The 22,033-nt window shown below is 53.8% G+C and overlaps 1 protein-coding gene across 1 annotated transcript in view; it reads left to right on the forward strand.

Annotated features, from left to right (window-relative positions):
• The first annotated feature begins 587 nt into the window (after positions 1–587).
• The window catches only part of IL6R (interleukin 6 receptor), a 59,045-nt gene continuing 37,599 nt past the window's right edge, over positions 588–22,033 (forward strand). Inside the window, exon 1 of the mRNA XM_075562509.1 lies at positions 588–710. Within this exon, the coding sequence (XP_075418624.1) occupies positions 626–710 (85 nt within the window). The 5' untranslated portion in view covers positions 588–625. The remainder of the gene's footprint in view (positions 711–22,033) is intronic.

A 22,033-nucleotide genomic window follows, 5' to 3' on the forward strand; every position in this document is an offset into this window, starting at 1 on the left:
GCCGGCCGTTACTTTAGAGTGGCGACAAGGCACATCTGCCGAGGGGCGGGGGAGGACGCTCTCTCCAGGTGCGCCTGGCCCAGCGGTTATCTCGTTCGCGAAATCAGAAATCAAAACCACGCTTGTGGCGGTGGAGTCCCCGCCAAACCTCAAAAACAGGACTTGGAGGAGGGGCCCCGGGAGGTCTGGTGCGCACCGCGCTCCGAGGTTCCTGCCCTCGGGGTTCAGGTGCGGCGCGGAGACAGGAAGCCGCCCCCTCCCGTGCCCGCGGGCCGGGCTCTTGCGCCATCCGCTCCGGGCTTTCGTAACCGCACCCGGGGTTGGCCGAGAGCCGCTGGAGTTCCTCAAATGTTTTCCTGCGTTGCCGGGACCGTCCGCTGCGCGCGGTCACGTGCAAGCGGGGCGTCGCGCTGGCTCGGAGCGGGGCCCCAGCGAGGCGGCGCCGCACGAGGCCAGCGCTGCGGAGAGCGCGCGCGGGCCCCGCGGTGGGAACTGCCCTCGGGGCCCCAGTGCGCCCGCCCCCCGGCCGCCCCGCCCCGCCCCGCTCCGCCCCGCCCGGGCCGCCCGGTCTTGACCAGCGCGCCGCCGCCGCTCCAGAGCATGGGGCAGTAGCCGAGCAGGAAGCATGCTGGCCGCCCGCTGCGCGCTGCTGGCCGCCCTGCTGGCCGCACCGGGGACGGCGCTGGTCCTGGGGGACTGTCCCGCGCTCGGTAAGGGCTTGGCGCGCACCTGGAGGGCTGGGGCCGCCGGCGGCTGGAGGGAAGGGCCCCCTTCCCCGTGGCTAGCGTGGTCACCGCTGACCCCGGGTCGGACTCTGGGCAGAGCCAGCTTTTCGGTCGCGGGCGCCACCGGCCGCGTCCTGCGCGTCCAGCCCGGCGCGATCTTCGCCCCCACCTCCACTCCCCCTACTGCCCTGTGCAGGGTCTGCGGGCAGAACCTGTGAGTCCTCGGGACCCTGAGGCTGAAGTGAGCCTACAAACTCCGGCGTCTCCTTCCCAGTGCCCCTCCCCACCGCGCCGCGGGGAGGAGAGAGCCCTGGAGGGCGCGCTTTGGGGGGTGGGTGGGGGTGGGACATCCATTGTACCAGCAGGGCTCGCGCCCCTTTTCTAATGAGCTCACCCTCCCCGGTACCCCCCGTCTCGTGGGTGTCTGTGTAGATGACAGGGCCCTGACTGTGAAGGGTCTGACATTACGGGCGCTGAGTCACCGACCCTCCCGCGGCTGCACGCACTGACTTCACCGGGCACCAGCTCCGACAAGCCCGGAGCCCCAGCCCTGGAAGTGGGAGGCTGGGCAGGCACTGGGACCTCTTGGAGCTGGCACGCGCTGGAGTCCCCTTCCAGAGAAAGCCAGGAAGGGCGAGGGAGGGCCCAGGGGGCACTTGTTGCTCCTGTTAAGTGTAATCTGTGCCCAGCAGCCAGCCCCTTCGCCATCTTCTGGCTGCGTGCCCAGCTGCGCGTCTAGCCTCATCGCTCCCCGAGCTGAACAACTGCTCTCTCCGGGTTTATTTTAGGACTCTGAGAGCTGCAACCGCGGAGCAGCTGGAAATCAAGAGGGCAACAGGCAGGCTTCTGGGATCTGATGGCTGGGGCCACTGTGGCTCGGCCTTTCTTTGCGGGACCATGCCTGGGCCGATGCCCTCCGCTGGATCTCTTCCCACAGGCCGGGAGCATGCTGGAGCTCAGAGGCTGTAGAGCTGCCTGCCATCTGCTTTCTGGAAGATTGGGCTCCTTTCAGGAGGCCTGGTCCTGTAGGGGGTTATGTGTTGGCAGTTCGAAACCACCAGCAGCTCCGGGACAGAAAGACTGGGCCACTGTGGATGGAGCCCCCTGGGCTTATACCTAGGGCTAACTATCTTGACTCTGCTAGTCAAGATTTGTAGAAAGTCAGAATTAGTCAAGATTTGTAGAAAGTCAGAATCAATCGCCTGGATGGCAGTGGGGCTTTGTTTCGGCTTTACTCAGATTTTCAAATCCTGATCCAAATGTATGGCTTAGTTGCTCTTGCATGGCTTCTGGCCCCGAGCGATAAATACTATGTGTGCCGAGCAGAACTGTGTAAGGGTTTCCAAGGCTGTGACCTTTCATTTCAGAAGCAGAGGGCCAGGCCCTGGCTTTCAATGTGCCCCCAGCCCGCCCGGCCCCCCCGGAGGTTTGAACACTAGCCTTTCTGCTAGTCTTTGAGCACTTAACCATTTGTGTCAGCCAGGGGCTCTGCCCAAAGAAAAACTTTACTCCATTCCAAAGAGGAAACCGCTGCACGAGATTGGTGTGCAAGGTTGCCAGCCCCCCTCCCCGTGTGGTGGAGACCTGCCGCTCCCATGGCTCTGGCTGTGGCAGGCATGGATCCCCAAGACTCCTAAACATGACCTCAGCTCCTCAGGCATCGTTCCTGCAAGCAAGCTGCCACTCACTCCCATCTGCCTTAACTTTGGGGCAGGAACAGCTTTGGGAGAGGAAGTGGAGGCTGGAGCTTGCATACCTTGCTGAGGTGTGGGAAGGATGCCAGGCACTGTTGAGGCCTCCATTGTCAGCCTCTGGAGGGAGGAAGGCTCCCATTGCCTGCCCCTGTTGCTAGTCATGCAGCAGCCCCAGGGCACCTGCCCCTCGGGAGGAGACTGCTGCCAAGGCGGGTTCTTTTGGCTTCTTCGTGGTTGCTGGGCCCTTGGAGGGTAGTTGGACAGGAGCAGGAGGGACGCAGCAAGGTAGTCTCAGGCCTGGACAGCCCATGAAAGGCAGAACCGGGAGTTTGGGGAGGAAGTGAAAGCCCTCCCAGCTCAAAAGGAAAATGCAGAGAAATAGAAAATACTCAGTTTCCCTCCCGCCCCCACGCAGGCTCGGCCCACAAATTGGGGAGTGAAAATAAAACAGTACAGGAAGCATGGAGCAAGTGACCGTGCGTTTCTGCCGAACTTTAGAGAAGTAAGAAGCCAAAGGGTAGAGACTGGCATTGGTGGGAGGGGAAATCCGTTGGCTCTGCGGGACAGTTGAGAGCTGGGAGGTTTCCTGAGAATCAGGTGGGCACCCTCCCAGGGTGCCAGGCCACGGAGGTGCAGGATCCACCTAGGATTAGCTGGAATTTTCAGCTTCCAACCCCGACATTAGGTGCCAGGGGACTCATGTTCCCTTGTTGCATTGAGAGACAGTGCATAAAACAAGGACGTACGGATACGTGCAGGTCTCTCCAATTCTGAATGTCCCCGGAGTGTCACTTTTTCATGTGTGCCCCCTACCCCCCTGCTTCCCTAACTTTCCTTGCCTCATCCTAAACCAATGTTGCTCAGAAGGGTAGTTCCCAGCGTAATTGCATCAGAACCACTGGGGTGTGGATCAGGGGCAGGAGGGCTTAGTGAACCTCGCAGCCCTCACCCCAGGTTCACCAACCGGGCCAAGCGGGACTGATGTCCAGCTGCCCCTAGTGACTCTCGGGCTCACTCCCTTCAGTTTGAGGAGGCCGGGCTGAAGGGTGTGAAAGCCTCCCTCCCTCCCTCCCTCCCTCCCACCCACCAGCCAGCCAGAAGCTCTCCCTGTCTCTGGCTCTCTGCCCCTTGTTTATTCAGTGCAGCAAATATTTATTGGTTCAAAGCTCTGGGAGGCCTGTGTGGGGTCAGCTGAGCAGGCTCCACCCTGAAAGGAGCCTGGAAATGGTCTCTGGTGTCCATTCCTGTGATAGGGACTGACCCATTAAGTACCGAAGGAAGACCGCAGGAGAAACTGGGGCGGGGAGGAGGCGGGGGGGGGGGGGGGAGGGGTGGGCGGGCGTGGAATGACAAGTAGAGGACAGCAGGAGGAAGAAGCTCCTTTGAGAGCCCTGAGCCTCACAGACTCTAGTGTTCCCGGAGTCCCAGCCTTCCAGGCCCTCTCTGTAAACAGAGCCTAAGCTTACAGCTTGACAGGATTGTCCTCTGTAACCATGGCCCCCAGGGCTGGAAACCAGTAAATCTGTAAATCTGCACCACCTCTTCCCACCTCTTCCCACCCCTTCCCACCTCTTCCCACTCCTTCCCACCTAGCCCGCAAGCTAGGACCAACAAGCCGTCTAGAGCATCGGTTCTCTTTGGCGGGGGGTGTCCAACATTCCTTTTACAGGGTTACCTGATTCATAACAGCAAAATTACAGTGATGAAGTAGCAACGAAAATAAATTTATGGTTGGGGTGGGGGTGGGGGTGCCACTACAACATGAGGAACTGTATGAAAGGGTAGCCGCATTAGGAAGGTTGAGAACCACTGATCTGGAGCATTCTTGTCACCAAAGCTCTGTCTTCCAGAGTAGTCTTAAAGACATGGAGCTGAACTCACATGGTAGCCACCAGCTACCTGAAGCCATGTACATTTTAATGAGTGAAGATTACGTCCAAATGAAAGCTTTCTTTTCTTCTGCTCAGCCTCTGCAGGTGGCCAGTGGCTACTGCACTGGGGGGTGGGTAGGGGCACAGACCATTTGCACCCTGCGGAGAGGTCGAGGTCTAGGGCTGGCTTAGGATGCTGAAGGCTTTCTCCCACTGTTTCTTGTTGCCCCTGCCCTTACCCAGCTCTCTCACCTCCACCTGCACAAAGCTGACCTTACAAAAGTATTGGTCAAGGCCCTGGAGCAGGACACAAGCTCTGCCCAAAGCCCAGCAATGCTGTCGAAATACTATAGCGGTGACCTTGGCCAAGTGATTAAACCACTCTGGGACTCTGTGTCCTCATCTAGAAACCACCAATAATGCTGCTACCTGGCAGGGTGGCCACCAAGACTGAATGAGCTGGGTGATGCGATGCCTTAGGCGTTGAACTGTGCCCCCCCACAAATATGTGTTGTAAACCCGGACCTCCCTGCCCATGTTCATGGCGCTGTCTGGGGACAGGTGAGACTAAGGAGGGAGGATTAGGCGAGGGTGTGTTTTGACTCTCTTGTGAGATGCAGAGTGGACTCCGACAAGCCAGTGGAGAGTAACAGAGACAGGTAAAGGCAGGTGCCGAGACAGGGAGCTCTCCAAGGAACCGGGAAGCCCAAGTGCAGTCAGGGTGCAGGGAAAGCCTTCTTTCCCCGAGAGCCCGTGCTCTCCTACCTGCTGAACCGTGAGAACACAAATGCCTGTGTGTGTGTGGCCTTTCTAGGGAAGGGAGACAAGATGTTAGAGAGAATGTAGCAAAGTACTTACACAGAGCAAGTACTTAATTCCGCGGGGCTAGTCAGTCATTCTTATGGGAAATATTTTGGGGCACACACACTGTGTGGCCAGGCCCTGTGCTAAGATGGAGACAGGGGTGGACATAAAGATCCCTGGCTTCTTCAAGCTTTATTCCAGTGGGGCTGACAGCTAAGAAACAGGACCTACGTTAAAGATCGCGTGTCCCGGTGACTCTGCTAAGGAGAAAACGAAGCCGGGCCGGGACAGAGGAGCCGCCATGTACTGTGCTGTGCTGTGCTGTGCTGTGGGGAGGGCCGTGGGATTGAAATCTGATTTGGGAGGCAAGGAAACAGCTCCCTGAAAAGCTGATGCTTGACTGAAGGCCTGAGGGAAATGTAGACACTGTTAGGAATTCCCTGCATATTTCTGCTGCTTTTCTTAAGATCCTGCCATTCCCTGGGGGCCCACTGTGTTCTAGAGCAAAGGGCTCTGTGGGGACATATGGGTGCCCCCACACTGGAGAAGCTTGGATGTCCAGGCTACTGCCTTTCAGTCACCTTGAACTAACTCATCTGACCAGGGGAGTGCTGACCATCGAATCACAAACTGAAAGTGAGTTAAGAGCTAAGGGTCTCACTAAGGTGTGGCAGGGCAGGTTGGCATATCCCCTGGGCTCCACCCGAAGGGGGCGCACCCAGGGCAGTGCCCCTTGCCAGCTGTGAGCAATCATTCAGTTATTTGAAAATGAATACTTGGGTGTTTGAGAGCTTCCCTGGGTCACGGGAGACTGTGTGCGTTATAGAATGGGGAGAAACTGGGGTGAGGTCGGGGGGACCATTGTCACCCACTGTTCACCCCCAAAAGCCAGGAAGGTGCAGTTGTCCTTTTCCGGTAGTGCCACAGTGTGTTAAGCAAGAGAAGAATGAGCTTGACTTGTCTTTTTGAGCTGATATATGACAGAGTACTCTAAAAGCTGTGTGGACCATTGCACAGAGGTGTAATTTCAGGGCCTGACTTAGCCGCCGTGTTCTTTAGTCCCATCTCTGGTTATCTGACTCATCGCAACCCCAGAGAGGGTTTTCGAGGCTGTAGACCTTGGTGGGAACAGACAGTACCATCTTTTCCCCATGGAGCTGCTAGGGGGTTTGAACCATCAACTCTGCAGTTTGCAGCCTACTGTCTAACCCTCAGCGCTGCCTGGGCTCCTTTTAGATGCAGCTCTCACTGTCATTAGCCACCCTGGTGGGCAGGGTAGAACTGCCCCTGTGGGTTTCCCAGGCTGTCACTCTACAGATATAGAAAGCCTCTTCTTTCTCCTGTAGAGTGACTGACTGGTGGTTTTGAACTGCTGGCTCTGTGGTTAGCAGCCCAGTGCAGAGGGGTGCAAAACTACATGTTCTATGGCTAAAGAAGTGGGATTGAGGAAAGAGAGGGTTTTGTTGTTGTTTTCTAAAAGTGAGTGAAAATGAGCATGCTTACATGCTGATGGAAATTAATGAAAGAATTTAAAGGCAAGAAGCCCTTGAATAGGTGAGAGGAAACTGAGGCTCTGAATGGTTAGGCAACTGACTGGAAGATCACACAGCAAGGAAGTGACAGATTTGGGCCTTGAACTTTGCACCTGTCCTTGCACTTCCCACCCTTGCACGTGTGTTTGCAAACAACCCGACCCTTCCCATAGGCCACCCTCTCTCTTCCCAGCATCCTCCTGGGAGACACAATCCCCACACTTACTGGTGTGACTGAGATACAGCCCCCCTTCACCTTTGGAAGTGTCAACTGCCTTCTCTTAATAAGGAATCCCAAAGGCCACGATGAATAATTACGATATTGCAGTGTACCCCCTCCTTCCCCACTCCTTGGCCCTTCTGTTTATGTCTTGTAGCCACTGGGCAGGCAAGCAACAGTTTTGCTAGTGCTGTGGATGGCAGGGAATTTGTTTTTTTGGTAGCAGAGGAGCCCTGGTGGCGTTAGGTGATGGGCTGCAAATCACAAGGTCAGCAGTTCAAAACTACCCGCCATTCCATGGGAGAAAGAAGAGGCTGTCTACGGCTGTAAAGAGTGACTTCTGTAAGCCCACAGAGGCTGTTCTGCCCTGTCCCACAGGGTGGCTCCGAGCGGATGGGCCTGAGAGAGAGTTGCATCTAACAGGAGCCCTGGCCAGACTGTGCACTAGGCATTGGGCTGCAAATTGCAGCATTGACCTTCCAAGGAAGGCTTCAATTTGAGCAAGTCACTAAGGACTTAAAGACTCCTTGAGGCTGAAGTTCACAAAATCCCTCATTGACTGACAAAAGGAGGTGTTTAATAGATGTGTCAAGAAACAAGAAGTAGGTGTTCAATAAATCTTAATTGTTTTGATGGCGGGAGGAGGGGCTAGTAAGGCAGTAGGTGGACTTTCTCTCCCCGAGGGGAAGAACACCAGGGCTTATGTTAATCTGCAAATCACAGCAGTTTGAAGTAGGCATTATTTCCAAGTTATGGAAGGGAAATTGAAGCCAGGGGAGCCTGAGAAACCAGTCCAAGGTCATATAGCTGTTAGCCTCTGAGCTAGGACCGGAGCTCAGGGTCATCGACTGAGGACCTTAGATTTGTAACCACTGCCCCCAAATAAATGGACTATAGGAAATAATATTTATGAAATAAAAATGCTTCCTCTCCTTTTTTGGTATTTCATTTATATGGCATTGCCAGGTTTATTTACCAGTCTTGCTGGCTATTAATTATTTCCAGTCTCGCTAACAAGTTCCTTGCTCTTAGATTCCCTATCTAGTCCATTGCTATTGTTCCACTTTGAGTGGTCTTGAAAGCGGACAATGATCAAGGAAGACATTCTTTACTAGTTAAACTACGCTCTTGGTGTAAAGATTTCAGGTGATATTTTTTATTTAAGGTTTAAAGATTACCTCAAGGCAACAGTTTTGGGAGCAGGGCCTCTTCTGAACTTGATTGTATCTAAAAAGTTACCATTTCCAAATAAGGGTACTTCTCAGAGGCTGGGGCTGGGACTTGGGGCTTGGTTCCCCAGGTAGTGTGGTGGTTCCGCACTTGGCTGTTAACCATAAGCTGCCCTGTTTGAAACCACCAGCCTCCCCACTTCTGTAAAAAGTCACAATCTTGGAAATTCACCGGGTTGGGGGCAGGGAGGGTGGGGGTTGGGGAGCAGTATGCCTTGTCCTATAGCATCACTACCAGTCCCCATGGACCTGATGGCGGTGAGCTTAAAGTCGGGGCTAGGACTTAAATGTATCTTTTGTGGGGATACAATTTAACCCACAACCCCACCAGCTCTGCCACCCACAAGATTTTCAAATCTTCAAAATTCGTGTGCATTGCTCCTGAGGCTAGATAACTGGTTTGGTTATAGACTCATACCTCAGAGAACAAAAACACCATTGCCATCGACAAAATTGTGATTCATAATGACCCTATCGGACAGGGTAGAACTGCCCCCGTGAGTGTCTGAGACCTTTCTCCCACGCACCGGCTGGTGGTTTGAAACCGCTGATCTTGTGGTTTGCCACCCAATTCGTAATCAGTACACCACCATGGCTCCAGCCTCACTCCTAGTTCAGTTTTATAACCTTCGCTTCTTCTGAAAGGACCTGGTTAGCTAATCCTGGTAGCTCATTTGGAACGGGTTCCATGTAAGGAGCACTCTGATGAAGCTATTTGGGGTTATTTTTGAGCCTTCTAATCTCTCTTGTAGCTTTGTCTGCCTGATCCTATGCTAATACTACACCATTTTAATTACCGTCGCTTTACCATATGCTTTACAGTTTGATAGTGCTAATTCCCCTCTGCTTTGTCAATTTTCCTCTTTTTAAAAAAATTGCTTTTCTTCTAGAGCTTTAGAATCCCCTTGGCTGGTTTATGTGGGGTGCACTGTAGCGATAGATTTAGGGAGCTTTGCTGTATTCATAATCCCACATCTTCCTACTTGAGAACACAGTAGGGCTGGTGGGACTCAGTTTCCTGTCCCATTCCAAACGGTTTCCTTTGGGGTGAAGATGACGGAGGTGTATGTGTGTGTGTGTGTACACACATGCACGTGGGAGGGGTGGGCGTGAGCTTGGGCAGGCAGGGTGTGGTGAGGGGAGCTGTGGGAAGCGAGGGCTTTGGAGCTGTTACAGAAATGTTTCACGTCGTGGCAGTGTGGCGTGCACACAGTATGCTCAATATAAAGCCTGATTTCACAGTCTGGAAAAGGGCATACCCAGGCGGCCACCGTTCAGACTAACAACTGGCCGTAAGCAGGCCCTTAGAAGCCTCCCCTGTGCCTCCTTCCGGCCCTTCTCTCACCCACCTCCACTGGGCAGCTTTGAAACTAGCCTTGCTTCCTCAAGCCTAAAGGGGCAGCCCTCCCCCCAGGGGGTGCACATATTGGAACTAAGGAGCCCCGTGGCTGCCTTGGGTGAAGCTGGGCTGCTCCTCACAAGGCCGGTGCTTTAGACCCAGCAGCCCCCCTCTTTGAGAGAAAGACGAGGCTGTCTGCTCCCATACACATTCAGTCAGAGAAAGGGAGGTTTCTGTCCTCTAGGGTCACGGAACCGGAATTGTCGGCAGGCAGTGCGTTTGGGTTCTTTCGGGACTCTTGATTCCCTCGCCTCATGTTCTACACGCTCTGAAAAGATTCCAGGCTCCTGCCTGGACTCGGAGGCTGTGTCCAGACATGCAAAGAGAGGACCCCCGTAGCACTGTGGGTGGCCCTGCTGGCATTTGAAATCCTGGTGGCACAGCATGATAGCCATATGACCGGACGGATGGACAGACAGACAGGCATGTATGGCTAGGGTAATTGCAGCCCTAAAACAGCGATCTGATCCCCAGCCCATGGCTGCAGCCCAGGCCCCTCCTACAACTCTCTTTCTGGACCACTGTCCCTGTGTAGGTCCATCTGCGAGCATTGGTGACTTCTTCTCAGCCCCTCCCCCCAACTCCTGCCTTTAATTTCGTGTTTCTAAATCTGCTGGGGGGCTTGGTGGGGGGCCAGGGAGTTGAGTTGTTTGTGCTTGTTAGATATCCCTTCCTCTCACTGGTTTATAATCCCCAGAGGTGACCCAGGCCAGACCTTCCTGGGGGCGGGGGGCAGGTGGTTATCTGCGATGCTGCCAGGGGGGATTAAGTGCTTTTCTCTGTTGAGTAGGGCACATGGGCCGGTGTCTGGCTCAGCAGCCAGAGGATCTTTTCCTGGGTCCAAAGTGGCCTCCCGGGCCCTCTCTCCACCAGTGTCCTATGCCTATGGGGAGGAAGGGCTGAGCCAAGGCAAATACTGACTCAGCCAAAAACAAGACAAATCCAAGTAGGTACGAGGAGATGTACAAACACATTAGCGGAGAGGAGGGAGCAGGGCTTGGTACCCGAGCTGGTGAGTTGAGAGGAGGGGTGATGGGACAGAGAACTTGGTGACAGGCTCCAGACGTGCCTCCGCCTTCTCACTTCCCACTCCCCACCCCACTGCCCAGGTAGCTCGGCCCTGCCTGCGGGGAGGGGGGGGTCGCCCCCACCCCCGCCCCCAGACGGAGATTAGGAGTGAATGCCCTCCAGGTGTAGGATGCTGCCTCTGTAGGGTGCAGGGAGAGAGGTCCAGGGCCTTTGGCCTTTGGCTCCCCAGGAAGACTCCTGAGAGAGGAGACCCTGCTCGCTCCCTCAGACCTCAGAGGTTCTTCCCAGATAACCTGCAGAGGGAGGGAGGAGCTGGTGGGATGCTCAGAGACCGGCTGCTGGGAGCGGGCCATCAAAGCCACCTGGCTGCCAGGGGTTGGGGTGTGGGGGGTCGAGAGACACTGATAGAGCAGGAGTCGACAAACTTTTGAGATGGAAGAGCCAATCCTGTCCCTCAGAACAATTTAAAAACATTCAAGAGCCATACACACATTTTTACAAACCCATCCCAAAATGAAATCACCTTCTCTGAATAACATCCTTTAAAATGTTGCGATTTTACTTGAGAGTCTCTTACACATAAGAGCCACATATAGCCCGAGAATTGCAGTTTGCTGAGCCCTAAGTTTACTCACCTGCACCCAGTGCGTTCTGTCTCTAGTGCCCACAGCCGTCAGGCTCATGCGGACTCAGAGGGACCCTGTGAAACTCCCAAGCCCAGACTCACTGCCATCGAGTTGTTGCCAGTGTTGAGCCACCTTCTAGGACAGGGTAGGGCTGCCCTGTGGATTCTTGTAACTTTTGATTCTGTAACTCTTGATGGGAGGAGAAAACCTTCTCTTCCTTCCATGGAGCTGCTTGTGGTTTCAAACTGCTGACCTTGCAGCCCAACTCGTAACCATTACGCCACCAAGGATCCTAGTGACCCTACAGGACGAGAGTGTAATTCTGTAGGGTTTTTAAGCCTGTAAATCTTCTTGGAAACGACTGCCTCGTCTTTCTCCCGTGGAGCTGCTGGTGGGTTTGAAGCGCTGACCTTTTCGGTTACAGTGCAACTCTTAATGCACGGGGCCAGCTGGGCTCCTCCTCTCTAGAGAGCTGTGTGGATTCGGGAAGATCCTTGACTTCTCTGAGCCCCTCTGCCCAAGCTTGCTGGGAGGAGCAGAGAGCTCCCAGGTGCAACTCCGTGTGGCAGTGATTGTTAGTTACCATGGTGGAATCAGGAAGTAGAGGACAGTGCTTGGGTGAAGATTACAGTGGGGGAGGGGATGGAGGGCACTGGGCATCTGTCCTCCTTACCAGAGGACCAAGTTCTGCATTTGTTTCCATTTGATTTAAAAAAAACTTTATTGGGGGCGCCCTGCAACTCTTATCACAATCCATCCATCCATCCATCCATCCATCCATCCATCCATCCATCCATCCATCCATTGTGAAGCACATTTGTCCATTTGTTGCCATCATCATTCTCAAAGCATTTGCTTTCTGCTTGAGCCCTTGGTATCAGCTCCTCATTTTTAACCCTCCCTCCCCACCCTCCTCCCTCATGAACACTTGAAAATTTATAAGTTATTATTATTTTGTCATGTCTTACACTGTCTAATATCTCCCTTCACTCACTTTTCTGTTGCCCCGCCCAGGGAGGGGGTTATGTGTAGATCCTTGTGATCAGAGCCCCTTTCTACTCCCACTTCCCTCCACCCTCCTGGTATCGCTACTCTCATTATTGGTCTTGAGGGGTTCATCTGTCCTGGATTCCCTGTGTTTCCAGTTTCTCTCTGTATAGTGTACATCCTCCAGTTTAGCGCGATTTGTAGGGTAGAATTGGGATTTTGATAGTGGGGTGGGAGGGGGGCGGGGAAGCATTAAAGCCCACTTGATTTTTAGGTGTGCACATATTCTCCTTCCCCTGGACACTTCTTTCGGGGGCACCTACATCCTTTCCGGTGTTCTGGTCAAAGCATATTTATCCCTTTAGTTCCCTGTGACCCCACTTGTAATCCTGCACCTCTATAACCAAGAGGCTGTGGAGCTGGGAGCTGCCCTGTGCTGCCAGCTGGTCCTCCACAGGGACCTTGAGTCCCCACGCAGAAACGGGCAGTGGGATTAGTAGGCACACGCTAAGCTTGCAGCCGCCGTGGCACTGGGCAGCTGGTTCACCCCTTACATAAGCAGGCCAGGAAGTTGAACTTGTTTTTGCTGGCAAGAGCAGTGGCAAGCTGCAAGAGATTGAGAAATCCATGTCTCCCTGAGCGTGTTTTTTCTGGTTATTGACATTTACAAGTTTACTCGGTAAGAGATAAAAGCACAAAACAACAAAGCCTTTTGGAGTTCTGGTGTCCAGCCATCGGTCCTTGCCCAGGGAAGAAAGAGCCCTGCCTCCCGAAACTGAGCTGCCACCTCCCCAGCTTGAAGGGTGACTGGGGGGTGGTGGCAGGGCAGTCTAGTGCCTCAGGGGGCTGAGCTGACAGGGACATGGGGCCCTGCTGCGATTTCTGGAACTCCATTCTCCTTCCCTGGCAGCGGAAGCGAGTGAGGTCCCTCCCCAGAAGCTCTGTGCCCTGGCGGCACAGCGGGCAATGCTGCAAACCCGAAGGTGTGCAGTTTGAACCCACCAGCCTCTCGGTGGGAGGAATGTGGCCACCTGCTTTTGCTGGGGTGACAGCTTGGAAACCCCGGGAGGCAGTTCGACTCCGTGCTGGAGTCCCTGACTCCACAGGCGGGTTTGGTCTGAGTGCTGCGGGGTGAGGGGGTGGGGGGTGGAGAAGCAGTTGTTCTCTTCGGCTGTCCCTCTACACGCGCCATCTTCTACAAAATAATAAATCCATAGATGAGTTGCGTATTTCACTGTTTGAGGTAAACAAGCGTGCTTCCTGCTCTCTGAGAGCTAATGATGCAATGTTCTAGAATGGGGTAGTGGGGCCAGGCAGGGACCTTCTGATCAGAACAGTTCAGATCCGAACACATCTGAGGTTCCGCTGTGCTGTGCTAGGCTGGGGTAGGGGGTTGGGTGGGGTGTGTGTGTGTGTGTGTGTGTGTGTGTGTGTTGCCCATGACCTCCTGGAAGTTGCAGGCAAAACAAGGACTGGAGCTCGGGTCTCCTGGTTCCTCTAAGCCGACTGCCTCTGCTTTTAGAGACATGTTTTATCAGAAACAACAGACACAGGCAAGATTGTAAATCTGTGTCGGCCTGACCCCACCCAGCTAACAGTGGCCACACTGAGACCAGACCAGATGCCCAGGATGCTGGACTGTGGAGGAGGGGGTGTGGGGAGACCTGCCTTCAGTGCTGCAGGCAAGCGTTGGACTACTGGCCACGAGGGCTGGCGATTCTAATCTCCCTCCAGCTCCTGGGGTAGGGTGGGAGGTTGAGGCTGTCTGCACCCCAGAAGGGTCCCAAACAGAGCTGCTGTCATCGGGAGTCCAGGACAGGGGTGATAGCCTCTCCACGGGAGCCCTGGTGGCCCGGTGGCCCTGGTGGCTGCCAACCTCAGAGGTCTAATCTCACCAGCCCCTCCTCAGGAGAAAGTTGTGGCTGCTCCTAACCACAGAGGTTGGAGGTTCAAACTGCCCTGGGCTCCATGGGCGAAAAGGCCTGGTGGTGCGCTCTGGTAGCAAGGACAGCCCATGCGCAGAGAGCACTGTTCTCTATCACCTGACTCAGCCACTCGGACTCACAGAAGTGCCAGCTTCTTCCCAGCGGGATTAGAAGATTTGGGAGCAAGAAGCAGTCTCTTCTGCCCTGGGGTGGGAGGTGGGCAGCACTAAGGTTTCCCCAAGAAGAAGCTTGTGAGCCTTCACACTCTCCGAAGAGCCTGCCTCCCTCCTCACTGTGGGCCAGGCCTCCAGATCCCTGCTCTTCCCGTCACTGCCCAGAGGGAGGGACTCACTCCTGGATGCCCTTACACAGACTGTTCCCACTTGGGGAGTTGCCACTCCCGGCTCCCCCTTGTCAAAGGCCTGCTCAGTTCTAATTCAAGTCCCCCATCCCCTGGACCCCACTTTTTAGGCTTCATTTTCCCTCCTGGTGCCCCCAGATGCCCAGCACGTTTGCCTCAAGGCAGCCTGCGTGAAGACCTATAATTTTAAGCTCTGCACAAGGTTTTGTGGGGGCTCAAGAAGATTAAAATACAGGAGGCTGAGAGGAGTGGCTGCGCACAGTAGGTCTCCAGGAACTGCTTGATTATCAGTGTCTGGGCTGGCACATGACGGGTGCACAAGAAACTCCTGACTTCCTAAGGAGGGGCAGGCACAGACTGGCAATCCTGGCCCCAGGGCAGATGATAAAGCCAGTGCTCTTTGCTAAATGTCAGAGGGCGCTGTCCAGCTCCATCCCACCCCAGTCCCCACTCATCCCTGCCCAGCCTCCTGTCCAGGCCACCCTCAGAGCAGCAGGAGGGGTGGTGCCTGAGGTGATTCTCCCCCACCCCCTTTCCCTGCTACATCGCTTCTTTGGGGGAGCTGTGGCAGACTCCAAAGGAACAGAGAGGAAGGACTCAAAGCCAAACTAGGGCTGGTGACTTGTGGCTGCAGGGAAGGGTGAGCTGTGACTGGAGGGAGCAGGGAAGGTGACAGCGGAGCTGTTAGTTTGGAAGCTGCCAGTTGTCCCTCACCTCTCCCTCCTCCCTGGATGTAACAGCTCAGAGATGCCCCTGTTTCCACAAGCTCCTTGTAAGCGTGAGACACACCCCTTAACAGTAAAAGTGAGGAACCACAGAGAGATCGAAGGGAGAAAGAAGTCACCTTTAGTCCTGGTCCTTTGGAGAGGGGACCGGGCTGCAAGGAGGACATCACGTCTTCACAGGGTGGCCTGGGCAGCTCCCACACTTGAGGTGGTAACCCCAAAGTGTGCTAGAACTGACTCAGTTTCAGGTCAAGAGGCAGGGGTGGGTGGGTGGGGAATCGAGGCCTGCTCTGACCTGACCTAGAATCCACGGCCACTACTTGATTCTGACTCATAGCGCCCCTACAGGACAGAGTGGAACTGCTCCCTAGGGTTTCTGAGGCTGTGAATCTTTATATATTTTTTAATTTTAATTTTTTAAATGGAGGCTGTAAATTTTTATGGGAGCATACAGCCTGCCTCATCCTTCTCCCTCGGAGAGACCGGTGGGTTTGAACCATTGATCTTGTGGTTGGTTGCCCAGCCCTTAACCCACCATGCCCCAGGGGCTCTGCTCGGAGCTTAGTGAGCATGTCATCATCTTTCCTTGCTGTGTATTTTATTGAGATCATTCTGCATCAAAAGTAAAGCGATTAAAAGCATAGTTAACATAGTGTCTCCCACAGGTTCCGGAAGAGCGGGATTAGGAGAAAGGCTTGTAATAGAGAGCACTTGCCAATGGGTGGTTTAATTAGCTCCCATTAGAAACTCCCTGTGACTCAATGTAAGGGATTCAGAAAGCCATGAGTCACGTTCCTTGGCCCTGGAAGTGGCCGTTCTGTTGCTCCCGCAGCTCTGCTTTTGTGGAAGAGGGAAGGCATCTTTTCATGTGGTACTCCTGCGCCCCAGCTGCCCGGATCCTTTGGCCATTGTCAGCAAGTCCAGGAGCGGCCCAGTCCCTGCTGTTGTCCAGGCTGGTCACTAAACGTGTAAAGAGTTTCCGTTTAAACTGAGCGGGGAAGGAAGTGAGGCACACTTCCTGGAACTGGCAAAGGCAGAGCAGAAAAGCAAACTACAGGGGCCTCCAAACCCAAACCCGCTGCCCCAGAGCCGATCTGCAGCTTTATGGGAGCAGGGATGCCCGTGTCCGCTGCTCTCCACCCCTATTGATGACAAGCTGGCTCCTGATCTCCATGTGAGACACAAGGGGGCGCCACTGGGGACAGGCGAGAGGCGTCCATGGAGCAGCTGCTGAGTTTATTAAAGGTGGCCCTGAGTGGTGCAGATGGCTGGTGCTTGGCTGCTAAGAGGGAAAGGTCAGCAGTTTGAATCTCCACCCAGAGGTGCTTAAGAAGAAAGGCCTAGCCTTCACCGAAGAGATGGTCCCAGCCATGGAAGTCCCTGTGGAGTACCGCTCTGCTGCCAGTCGGGACTGGGCTGAGGGCAACTCTTGGTGGTGGTGCAGGCTTTTAAGCACCCACTGAGTTCTCCAGCCATGCTGGGCGGAGGGAGCTCACCCGACTGGGGCGGGGACCTGTACACAGATGAGATCGGTGAGCGTCTTGGGAAGAGCGCCCCTGAAAGGAGGAGCTGCCCATGGACTTGACCTCCTCCCTTGGACTTACGTGCAACCTTTACTTGCACCTGTTCTTCATGGACCTTCTCCAGCTGCGAGGTCTGTGCTGAGGGCCACGCCCCAGCTGGAGGAGTCCCGTTTGGGCCGGCAGCGTGCGTCTCCGTCTTTGTTCCGGTGACACTCCGTGCATGAACCTGTGCCTCATTAGGTGTCATCCTAATAGCCACTTTGCTGAGTAGAAAATGGAAAGGGAACGCAGTGCTAAGAAGAGCAGGCCCAGGTGGAAATGACCGTGCGGGCTGGGTCTTCCTCCAGCCCCGCTCCCTGTGGAGCTGTGTGGCCACTTCTGAAGGGAAAGACACATGTGACTGCACACCCCGAGGCCGAAGCCCCAGCAATCACACCCCAACCCTCTCAATAGGAGCATGGGACAGCTGCCGACCGTGGGTGACTCCGGGTGCACTAGTGAGTTTTGGGAAGTAGATTGCCAGGCCTTTCTTTTGAGGCACCAGCCATGTGCGGAGCAGCCACGCACACAGAAGAGCGATAGCTACATGCTGGTAAATCATGGGCTATAATAAACCCCAAGAGCACATCACAGAAGACGATATACAAGGCATTTTTATAAAGCGCAGAAGTCAAGCCAAGTTAAGAAACAAAGGCCTGTGTAGGCAATGAGCCTACTGCGTGTACAACGTGTGTGCTGTGATGACCGACATGGAGTGTGCGATTGGAAAGGTGGGCGGCCGGGAAATGGTCTCACAGAATACAATGATCATGTACGGGTGAGGTTAGTGGACAGCTTGTGTTTTGTTTACACTTTATAGCTTTTCTGAACTAAGTTGCATGTGTTAAATTGTGACTGATACATTTTGAAACAATGCCAGAAGTTCTGGGAATATAGTATCAAAGGTCATGTATGAAGGGCATGTTAGGTATAAGGAGGGCTTGGTATGATTCTTTTATGGAGCCTGAGTGGGGTGTCAGGTTAAGCACTGCGCTGCTAACCATAAGGTGGGTGGTTCTAACCTATCAGTTGCTCCGAGAGTGTGAGATGAGGCGGTGTGTGTCCGTAAAGATTGTTGGCTTCTGAAATCCAGTGGAGCAGTTCCGCCCTGTGCTCTAGGGCTGCTGTGAGCTAGAACGGACTCGACAGCAGTAGGTGAGTGGGTATGATCCTTTTAGTGCCCCACCCCCCAAAATTCAAAATTCACTGCCATTAAGTCAGTGCTGACTCACAGTGACCCCATGTGGATTTCCGGGACTGTAACTGTTTATGGGAGTAGAAAGCCCAGTCTTTCTCCGAACTGCTGACCCTGTGGATCACAGCCCGATGCCAAACCTCTGTACCACCACCAGGGCTCCTCCTTTTTTTTTTTTTTTTTTTACATTTTATTAGGGGCTCATACAACTCTTATCACAATCCACACATATACATACATCAATTGTATAAAGCACATCTGTACATTCTTTGCCCTAATCACTCTCAAAGCATGTGCTCTCCACTTAAGCCCTCTGCATCAGGTCCTCTTTTTTTTCCCCTCCCTCCCTGCTCCCCCCTCCCTCATGAGCCCTTGATAATCCACAGATTGTTATTTTGTCATATCTTGCCCTATCTGGAGTCTCCCTCCCCCCCCCCCCGCCTTCCCTGGGAGGAGGTCACATGTGGATCCTTGTAATTGGTTCCCTCTTTCCAACCCACTCACCCTCCACTCTCCCAGCATCGCCCCTCACACCCCTGGTCCTGAAGGTATCATCCACCCTGGGTTCCCTGTGCCTCCAGCTCCCATATGCACCAGTGTACAATCTCCGCAGGGCTCCTCCTTTCAGTCCTGAGTGGCACCAATGGCTAGTACACTTGGAGGTGCACGCAAGTCCACTCAGAGGTACCCTGGGCGAAGGGCCTGGTGAGCGACTTCAGGAAACATCAGCCCCTGAAGACGCTGGAGCACACGTCTTCCCCGACACAGGGGGCTGTCAGAGTCAGCTCCGTGGTAGGTGCTCTGGACACAGAAGCTTCCCTGTTCCTCTCAGCCAACTCCTAAAGCTAGAAGCCATTGCCATCATTGCCATGGTAGAACTGCTCCTGTGGGTTTCTGAGACTAAATCTTACAGGAACCAAGAGCCTCATCTTTCTCCCTCTGGGGAGATGGGTTTGAACCGCTGACCTTGTGATTAGCAGCTCAATGAGTCTCCTTCTCTGCTAGGGGTCTAAGGAGCCTGCACGTGCTCACCGGGATGCTCAGTGAGAGTCAGCCAGTTTCTCACCCAGGTCCAAGGTTCTGGTAGTGCAGAGAGAGGCTCAGATGATGGTCCTTCGGTCCCTTCGACAGCACGGAGGCAGGGGGCTGTAGCATCATGAGGGACCTGCCTATGTCCCCCTTCCCCACGGCTCTCTTCCCATTCCAGCCCTTACAGTGTCCTTAGTGATGCTTCTGATCAAGTTTAATCACGGTCATATGTGATGTCATTGTAAATTGCTTGCATGTAAAACGAGGAGGTTTCAGGAAGGTCATGGAAAAAATTCCATTATCTTTTCATTTCATTTTCCCACAAACGTTTTGAAGTTATAAAGTCCCTTCATATGTCTCAGATGGCATGCATACTAACACATCTTTCTACATTGAATTATAACGTTAGTTACGTGATTATTTTTAAAATGAGTAATTAGTTTAGAAGTTAAATTATTATTAATAATATTATTTCGAAAATACCTCTCCTTTTCCTTTAATTGCAACTTGAGTCCCCAAGGAGTTTTTGATTTAAGTTCACAAGTATTACTTGCCAGATACTGTACCCAAAATGTCAAAGATTTTAGGGAAAGAAAAAAACAAAACCCAGTGACTCTCAAAACACGGGCAGCAGTGGGAATTGCAGCTTAAACTGGTAGCAGATGAAGCCACGTGATCCAAGCATCTTTGTCGTTGGCTTCACCACGGCCGCTCTGGCCGGAGGGCCCGAAAAGGTTCTAAAAATAAGCGAGCAGAATTGTAACCTGTGAGTCTGTACTGATACGTGTAAGCTGGGCTTCCAAAAAACATTTTTATTGTTGAGCTTTTCAACCCTTTGCTGTCACCCCCTCTGACTGTCGCCCGTGTGGCCCGTACCCCCACGTTGCCCTCCTGACAACACTAGCAGGACCTGCCAGGATCAAGGATGCAGGCAGCAAGGGGTCAGTGGGAAGGATGACGTGGAGTCTGTGTGGCAGGCCGGCCCTTGATGTAAGGTGGGAGGTGTCTGCCCCTTTGAGGCCTGGACCAGTCTCCACAGACAGTGTTGGGGGAAGATTGCCTGGGAATATTGTTGCCCTGGTCCTGCCTCTCCGACAGCCCCCTTGAACAGGGTGGGAGGGAGGACCATCTCCGTTCTCTGCTGCTCTTCCAGAAATGCCACAAGTGGACAGCTGGAACGAAAAAACATGATCTTTCCCAGTTTGGGCTCCTTGAAGTCCCAAACCAGGGGGCCAGCTCTCGGGGTATGCTTTCTTTCTGTTGGCTGTGGGGGAAGGTCCTTGATGCCTTTTAACATCTGTGGGCCTGTGTTCGCTAGAGAGCTCGGTGTGTCTTGGCATCAGTCTTTCGTTGAGTCGAGGAGGTTCTCCGCGCAGGGACCCTGGGTCCAAAGGATGCCCTCACTCCCAGGTCGACTTTCTTGGGTCGGCCTTTCTCTTCTTTCTTTCATCTGCTCCTTCTCTCTTCTTTCATGTCTTAAAAAAAATTTTTTTTAATTGGGGGCTCTTACAGCTCTCTTAACAATCCACTCCCCTCCCCGCCCCAACCCTCACCCCGTGCCTTCTCCCTCTTCAGCTCAAAGCAATTTTGGAAAAAGTTGCAGCTTGAACGAAGCCCTGACCCAGCTTCAGGAGCTGCAGGCGGCCATTCGAGCTGCTTAAAGAGATGAGCCAGTAAGGGCCTGCTTGGCTTGAGCTCACCTACGGGACCGAGCAGCGGGCCTGTGACCTGGAGACCCTGAGAACAAAGCAGAATCCGCCCTAGACGAGCTGACCCTGTGCTTCTAAGCCCTGCCAGGTGTCACCAAGGCCCTGCACCTGGCCATGTGGCTGGAAGAGCAGGCCAGCCAACAAATCGGCAGCAAGAAATGGCCCCAGTGGTGGCTGCACATAAATTTAAAAATAATGGAGATGTGGGAAGTTTCCCACAAACGTGTTGAAGCCCCCTTGTGTAGCTATCACACTAGTTTTGCCTGTTCAGTTATTTACAGGTTTAAACCTTATTAACAGTAATTGCAAGAATCTGTTTGTAAGCTACCATTGTAGTTTCTCCATCTCTGCTACCTCCACCGGCCGCCTTCTCTATACTGACCCTACTAACCACTAATATACTTTGACATCTTAAAAAAAAAGGTTAATTTGCTGTTTTAATCTCTAACCTCCTGTTCCCTTGAGTGGCACCCAGCTCCCCCGGGAGTGGGGAGAGCTTTATCAGTGTGCTCTATCAGCTCCTAGAATAAAATGGCAGAGACCTACACGGTGAAGCCGGCTGCTCTGGGGTGCTCCCGGGAGCACCAAGGAGGGAACCAAGAGCATTTGGCATCCTAGCTCTGCAGCTGTCTTGGGCACGTCTGTGTCTTTGTGTCTCAGTTTATCTGCAACATGGGCCACCCTATCACAAAGACCTTGCAATCCCCCTCCCCAATAGCTTTATTGGCATATAATCTACATTTCATACAATCCAACAGCTCAGTCATATCAGGCGAGGACCCTGTGGTTTTGAGACTTCCTGTGTCCTTGTGCGTCTTGTGGGTACAAACACCCCTGGCATTCATTCACATGTGTCTCCCTGCATGCACCCATTCGGCCAGGCACAGGATGCAGAGGGCCTGTTCTCATAGTGCAGTGGCTACACACTGGGCTGCTAACCACAAAGTCAGCAGTTCTAAACCACTGGCTGCTTCATGGGAGAAAGCTGAGGCTGTTCACTTCCGTGAAGGGTTACGGCCTCAGAGACCCACAGGGGCAGTTCTACCCTGTCCTTTCGGGCCGCTGTGAGTTGTTATCAATTTGATGGCAGTGAGTTTGGGTTTAGAGTCTTGGGCAGGGAGACAGACGTGGAGCTGGTTTTACAGTAGTGAGTGATGAACACGGGATGGGATGGGGGTGTGCTCCTTTCTAAGGGGGTCTGCTGGGGTGAGCCAGCGAGCTTGGACTTGCTACGGACCTGGCAGAGCCTGAGGGCTTTCTAGTGAAAGGGGGGGTGGCCCAACCATGACTTCAGAAGGCTCGCTGAGGGTGGAGAGGGTCAGGCTGGGGCCGGAGGCCACCCGGAAGCTGTTCCTGGAATGGGTTGGTGGCCAAGACCAGGGCGGCGTCTGTGGGTGTGGGGGACAGTGGA

Source organism: Tenrec ecaudatus, chromosome 1 (assembly GCF_050624435.1).
Source record: "Tenrec ecaudatus isolate mTenEca1 chromosome 1, mTenEca1.hap1, whole genome shotgun sequence".
Lineage (NCBI taxonomy): Eukaryota > Metazoa > Chordata > Mammalia > Afrosoricida > Tenrecidae > Tenrec > Tenrec ecaudatus.